This window comes from Camelus ferus, chromosome 12 (genome assembly GCF_009834535.1).
Source record: "Camelus ferus isolate YT-003-E chromosome 12, BCGSAC_Cfer_1.0, whole genome shotgun sequence".
In the NCBI taxonomy this organism is placed as follows: Eukaryota; Metazoa; Chordata; class Mammalia; order Artiodactyla; family Camelidae; genus Camelus; species Camelus ferus.
Genome location: NC_045707.1, coordinates 5,631,605 through 5,639,198, shown reverse-complemented (window position 1 = coordinate 5,639,198; position 7,594 = coordinate 5,631,605). Strand labels below are relative to the sequence as shown.

General features: G+C 37.5%; 1 protein-coding gene across 1 annotated transcript; it reads right to left on the bottom strand.

Annotated features, from left to right (window-relative positions):
• Positions 1-478: 478 nt before the first annotated feature.
• On the bottom strand, positions 479-1,335 carry LOC102517818 (ADP-ribosylation factor 4-like). Its single transcript, XM_014568198.2, is given in 2 exon segments — positions 479-770; positions 773-1,335. Coding segments are annotated over 2 exon segments (540 nt in total). The 5' UTR covers positions 1,068-1,335; the 3' UTR covers positions 479-525.
• Between the last annotated feature and the right edge of the window lie 6,259 nt (positions 1,336-7,594).

The following is a 7,594-nucleotide window of genomic DNA, read 5'->3' as shown; positions in this document are numbered from 1 at the left end:
AAATATAAGTTCCTCAGTGCAAGAGATCTGAATAGTGTTTTGGAGCATTTCCCTGGCTGGTACAAGCAGTAATAGAAAATCTTTTCGGCAAGGGAGAAAAATAAATACAAATGGAATGCTACATTTTAAAAATCAGCAGACTGTCCCGGGAATGATAAAGGTATCAGAAAAGTAGCAAGGGGATAACTTTAAAACATTATTTGCTGTGTGCTCAAAAAACATTCAGAATGGATTTATTTAAAGGTGTCAGAATAGCTATGTCCAGGCATTTAGGCTTAAGGGAAGTAAAATGAAAAGAGGGTACTTTTTTCCCATGTTAAGGAGAATTTCTTTAAAACCAAGCATATTGCTAACTAGCAACATTATACGTGGAAAATAATAATTGGCAACAAAGTAAGTTTAAACGCTGTAATATTCCACCCAAATCAGTCCCAGATACTATTTAATAACCAAGATGCAAACTAATTTTGTTGTAACAAGCCTAGACCAATTATCAAACATGTCCTTGGTTAGATATCCAGTTTTTTAACGTTTTGAAAGCTCATTTGACAGCCAGTCAAGTCCCTCATACAGACTGGTTCCTTGTGTAGCACAAGTGGCTTGAACATACCATATTCTGTTACAGAGAGACTGAAGACCTAATTTATCTGTCATTTCACTAATGGCCATAACATTTGGCAAATCCTGTTTGTTTGCAAAAAGCAGCAACACCACATCTCGCAACTCATCTTCCTGAAGCATTTTCTGCAGCTCTTCTGTTCTTTCCTGATTCTTTCATGATCATTGCTATCTAACACAAAAATAAGGCCCTGGGTGTTCTGGAAGTAACGCCTCCAGAGAGACCTAATTTTATCTTGACCACCAACATCCCATACCAGGAAACAAATGTTCTTATATTCTACTGTTTCCACATTAAAACCAATGGTAGGAATGGTGGTGACTATCTCCCCTAACTTCAGTTTATACAGAATGGTCGTCTTGCCAGCAGCATCCAATCCAACCATCAAAATATGCATCTGCTTCTTGCCGAACAGGCGGGAGAAGAGGGAGGAGATGGTGAGGCCCATGGCGGTAGTGGCACTTGCGATGGGCAGGAGCAGAAGGGGTTTGAGGCAGCCCTGTGCCTTCTTTCACGCTCCCGGCAAACTCAGCGATGGAAAAGGAGCTGAAGAAGAAAGGGCAGAGGGGCGGCTCGCTGTCTGTGTCAGAGGAAGCTCCAAGACAGAAATTACCTGGGCAAGGACCTGCTCCACGACTGGCAGAGCAGCTCCAGCTCTGGCGTTAAGTCTTTGGCTGTCCTGGATTTTGAATTTACTCTCTTTTAAAAATGTTGACAACCAATTTGAATTTTAAAGATTTCTGTACTTAGGAATAAATTTAATGAAATATATGTAAAACCTTTACACAAAAAAATCATAAAGCATTGCTGAGAAAAATTAAAGAGGACCTAAGTAAGTGTAGATGTACCATATTCACTCTTTGAAAGACCTAATATTGTTAGACAGTTCAATCTTCCCCCCCAAAATCTAAAGATTCAGTGTGTTTACTAAACTCCTACAGACTTTTTTGTAGAAATTGACATGCTGAATCTAAAATGTGGACATGCAAAGGATTTAGAATAGCAAAAACCTTTGGGAGTGGAAGAACAAATTTGGAGGAATTAAATTACCTGATTTCAAGACATTATAAAGCTAAAGTAATAAAGACAGTGTGTCTTTATTGGTATAAAAATAAACATATGGATCACTGACCACAATAAAGAGTCCTGAAAGGGACACATGTGGTTAGTTGATTTTTCAGCAAAGGCTAAAACACAATTCAGTAGGGGAAAGGATAGTCTTTTCAACAAATTTTGCTGGAACAATTGGATATTTGTATGTAAAGAAATGAAGCTTAAACTCTCTCTCACACTATAAACAAAAACTAACTTGAAGTGGCCCGTAGACCTAAACATACACACTAAAACCATAAGATTTATGGATGAAATTATAAGAGAAAAATCTTTGTGGCCTTGAGATAGGCAGAGAATTTTTAGGACATAAAAAGCACTAACCATAAAAGAAAAAATTGATAAATCAGACTTCATCAAAAATAAAACATTTAGTCCTACAAAATACAGTGTAAGAAAATGAAAAGATAAGCCACAGACTTGGAGGAAATATTCACAAACACACACGTACTACACACACACACACACACACACACACACACACACACACAGACACGACTTAAATTCAGAATATATAAAAAATTTAAAAATTTAATATGACAAATGGCCCAATTAAAAATGAGCAAAAGTTTGAATAGACACTTCACAGAAGAAAATATATTTGAATGTTTCCAAAAGCATGTGAAAAGATGCTCAGCATCGTTAGTTACCAGGGAAATACAAAATGAAACCACGGTATGATACCATTTCATTCCCACTAGAATATCTCAAATTAAGGGGGGAAAAAAAAGACAATTCCAAGTGTTGGTGAGGATGTGAAACAGTTAGAATTAATGTATGTTGCTGGTGGGAATTTGAAATGGTACAACCACTTTGGAAAACAGTTTCTCATAAAGTTACACACGTAATTACCAGACAACCCAGCAGTCCTGCTCCTTGATGTTTATTATCTAAGAGAAATGAAAACATTTTCACAAAAAGATCACCTTAATGCTTATGGTAGCTGTATTCATAATAGCCCCAAAATTGAAAACAACCCAAATGCCACCACCATCAGCAGGTGAGCAGATAAACAAACCATGGATAAATAGTGAATTATCGATAGATATGGCAATGTGAATCTCAAAAACATGTTGAGGGAAAGAAGTGAGACACAAAAGAGAACTTATTGTATGGTTTCATTTATATTAACGTTTTAGAATAGGCAGAATGAGTTTATAGTAGTAGAAATTAGGTCAGTGGTTGTCTGCGGGTAGGAGGGCAGAGATTGACTGTGAAAGGACATGAGGGATGACTTCTTTCCTTGATTCAGCATGGTGACTACACGGTAGTGTACATTTGTCAAAACCCGTTGAACTCCTTGAAACTGTGCACTTCAAATGTGTGCATTTGATTGTAAGTAAATTATACCTCAGAGCTGGTTTTTAAAATTCTCTGCAGGCCAACACTCTCTGGACTAGACAAAAGATGTTTGCGTGCCAGCTTTGGTTGAGGTCAGCCGGTTTCTAACAGCTGATCTATACCCCAACCCACGCACTCACTGCAAGAGTGCCTAGCCTGTAATAGGTCTTCAAATTTCTGTTTAATGGATGTTGAAGCTCCATTGCAAGAAAATATCCCATCCTTTATCCCCCTGAAGTTTTCTAACTCCAGTCATTTTATGGCGTTAATTATTTGGCTTCTTCTGGCAATAGTACCTTGAGTACGAATCAGGCCATTTATTCATTCAGAGAGCTGCTGAGCGTCTACCATGTGTAAAACCTTGCCTAAATAAAGTTCTTGCTAACTGTGAGGAATTAAACAAATGTCAGTTGATTTTATATATATATATATGAAAACTGCATTTGACTTATAAAAGCAGAGGCTGGGTTTGCTCTTCTTGCTTAGAATCTGTTTCAGCCACTATTTCTTTGTCTTGTGCATTTGCACTCTGCTCTCTGTGGGAAAACAGCATAGGCTTATTTAATAACAGCCTCTGTCCATAGTGACTTCTCAGCTGAGAGGAGGCAGAACAACTCAGAATACCATTCCGTTATAGCTATAGAAATGGCAGGTTTTTTCTTTTCCAGTTAGAGTCTATTAGGGGGAAGTGGACTGATTTAATTGGGTTGCTGGAACCAAATTGCTTCTTGGTTTTATAGAGAGTCTGTAGCTGTATGTTGTCCTCATCAAACTTGGTAATGGCTAGTGTGTACTTTTATAGGTCACCAAGCAGAATTACTACATGTTTTTTCAACTAGAACTTTAAAAGCACTGGTTATCTTTCTATACTGATAATTGTTATTTTTCTGACTTTGATCGCACTGCTCTGAATTCTCCAAACAGCCTTCTTCCTTCTATTCCCTAAACTATCTGTCCTTGCCCATTTTTAAAGTTAGCCTGAGGCTTAACTCCTTTGCAAAACAACTTTCCTTGATTGATACAACCTCAGACTTGTTTTCAGACTCTCCTCTCCTGGTGGTACATTCTTATCATTTCTCTTTTTATACTTAACTTTTTTTTTTTCCCACCAGGACCCTTTTTTCCTATTAATGTTATAGTTCATTGGGGGAATAGTGGACCTACCATTTTCTCTCATGTATCTAATAAAAGATCTGAACCAAGCAGGTTTAATAAAGAAGATTGATGGTACAGTCTAGCTTGAAGGTGAATAACATGCAGCTCACAATCCATAATGGATAAAAGTACAGTGCTTTAGATAACTGTGGACCTCGGTCTTTTCTCCTTTGCCTTTTCTTGGCACAGTCCCCTGAAAAGGAAGCCAGGGAGATTAAGAGCTGCTTCTATCTGATAAAAGCCCAGAAACTTAAGAGGAGGCAGTTCCAGCAGCAGCAATCTGAGTCCAGTAAGAGAGCTTAATGAACTGCCTTTACCTGTACAATAGTCAGAGTTTGTCTCTGTGCTGAGATATCAGAGGAACTGACTGAAAGAAATTTAACAGGAATGTGAGAATGAGGGAAAAAGAAGTGGCTGCTGGAATTGCATACATGTGTAATCTTGATAGTTTATTTTAATTTGGAAAGCTCTATTATCCTCATTGACAGGTTTCTCTGATTAAAATTGTTCCTACTTATGCCTGTGCTAGAATTAATATACTAAAGAAAAAGGACACTAGTTTACTTGCCCTTCAGAATATACTGTTTCAGATACCTGTTATCTTTGAAGGATTCGGAATCTTGTTTAGTCATTTCACTACCTAAGATTAAATTCACTTTCATTTTACATTCCTACCAATAGTGCACAAGGGTTCCAATTTCCCCACATCCTTACCAATGCTTGTTATTTTCTGGGTTGTTTTTTTTTTTCCATGGTAGACATCCTAATGGGTATAAAGTGGTAATATTTACATTTTCAGTGTTTTATTATGTGATTGGTAGCATAACAGTGTCTGTAGTTATTATTCACATTACTGATTTTTTCTCCCACAACACTTACCAGTCATACCCGAAGTGCTTATTTTTTTCACTTGTTACCATAAGTGCCAGAAGGGCAGGGGCCTTGTCTGTCTTCATCACTAGTATCCCTAAGGCTGAGACAATATCTGACCCTTTGTACTTGCTTAGCGAGTATTTGATGAATGAATGAATGAAAGAATGGAAAATAGAAAGGCATACTGTAGTGGCGAAATCAAGACTTTGGCATCAGACAGACTTAGGTTTGAATCCTGGTCTCCTCATTTAGAAAATGGTTTGATAATGCCTGTCTCATAGGATTGTGGTGAGATTAAATGAGATCACATATGTAAAACCTTTAGTACAGCACCTGGCACATTGTAATTATCTGATAAGTGACAGTTATTATTATTAGAGAGAGGTCATGCTGGCCCACAAGGCATCAGTAGGCTTGGGGCTTTAAAAAAAACCTCATTTTGTCATTAATAAGCTGTGTAATATTGAACAAGTTGTCTAACCTCTTTGGTGTGAGTGTCTTTCCTCTGTAAAATAAGAGCATTAAGTTGGATGACCCCTAAAGTCCCTTCTGTGGTTTCCATTTGATCCTTAATTTGTCACTGTATTTGCTCTGGCAGTCATTACCATTTCACACTATCTCAACTTTAATTACAGTAGGAGATTGTTAATCTCAGAGTGTGAATCTCAGAAGCATCTAAATAATAGAATTAACTTAAAAGAATATTTTATGGAAAAGATCATTCCATTTCAAAAGTTAAACCATTGAAATAGTTGAAGAATAATTTGCCCTAGTATGAGGTATTTAGTAATGATTTAATATACCAGGTTGTGTATGACCACTCAGTGATCCTAGAAGTGGAGGAATGCAGATTGTTATGCAGATTGCAGTGACGGTTTGGTGGTTTTGCTGAGTTGTGTTGTACTCAGCACAACTTGTTTTGAAGATACCTTGTTGTCCACTTGCTGTGCTGCTGGATGATGGAGGAAATAAAATAATCCTTAAGAGAAGACTTCTGACTTCTGAGATGTGGCTGGTTGTGTCCCTGTTGTTCTTAGCAAATGTGGGCCCAAACAGACAAACTCAACTTGGCTGGGTTTGAGAGAAAGAGAATTTCATTAATTTTCCCAACTAAGGAAGATGTTATGGCTCCATCCAGCAGTTACTTGTTGTTTTTTTGTAAAAATTGCTTAGGGCAGAGAGTGGAAGAAACTTGTTTTTATTGAGTATCTCTTTTATGCTAGCCACTGTTAGGTGTTTTTGTGTATGCTATCTTATTTTATTTGTTGATGAAATAGTTGTTTTTGCATGTATGTGTTGCTCAGTGTCACCGCCCTAAATCACTTAGATATTCCTGGACTTGGGACTGAGTGGTCCTTGTATATGAGTCCCTATAAGCTTTTGTTAGAGAGTCACTGCTACTAGTCCCAAAAAAGTATATGCTGCCTTCAAGGAGAAGCTCCTTTAATTTCATTAAGGGCAAATAGCCTGGTTTGGTTTTGCCACCCAAATCCGTTATCTCTTCAGAGGTGCTTTCTGCTGGTGTGACTCTAAGTAGGAATCCTAAACACCTTCCCCACTGAAAAAGTGTTACAGTTGGTGATTAGACCTCCCAATGAAACACACACACACACGTATAAACTTGTTTATCCACTAGTACATTAGTCATGTGGAAGACTTTCTGTAATTTAGATCTCTGTTTAAACTTTTGTTTAATGGAAAGAGTATGGACCATGGAAGCTACATAATAGTTGTGTGACCCTGAGCTAGTGTCAGCTTCTCTGGGCCCTGTTCCTTATTGGTAAAAGGGGATATACTTCTCTCGTAGGAATAATATCAAGGTTTAGTGAAATGATGTGCGTAAAGCTTCAAAGACTGTCACTCCTCCTTCCATTCTTATTTTTTCAAATAATTGAGTAAAATCTCTTCGAGTATAAGTTAGTTTGTTAGTGCCTTTATGAAGATTGCTTAGCCGCATGCCCCAGGGATTGACAATGGAATTTATTTTTTTCCTTATCAATTACAAAAGCTATTAGAAATTTATTCTTGTTTAGACTTTGGAGTGAGGAAACTTTTTTTAAAAGCAGAATTAAATGGGTTTGCTTTAGGCAGCTTTCTGAGATCTAGCCAACTTGGACAGGAAAATTAGAATTGCTTTCATAGTGGAGTTCCCACCTGGAACATAGTTGGCAATAAGAAAGATTGTGCAATCGCATTCCTTATCAGATGTTCAGTATAGCTTATTGTTGCCTGAAAAACTTGAGGAAGTTCCCTACTCCTTACCTTTCAGTCAACAAGCTGATTGTGGATTAGGAGATGAGTAAATGAAAATTAATCTGACTTCGGCAATTAGAGAATGAGAAAAATGCTAACCCCAAGGCATCTGGGCTTGTTTCAGCTTCCCAGAGTGCCTCAGAGATCATGACCATTGGTAGTAAGCATTAAAAAACAAAACAAAACTGTAGGTGAAGCCTGGACTAAGTAGGGCAATTTAAAAGATTTTAGATTGGTAACAGA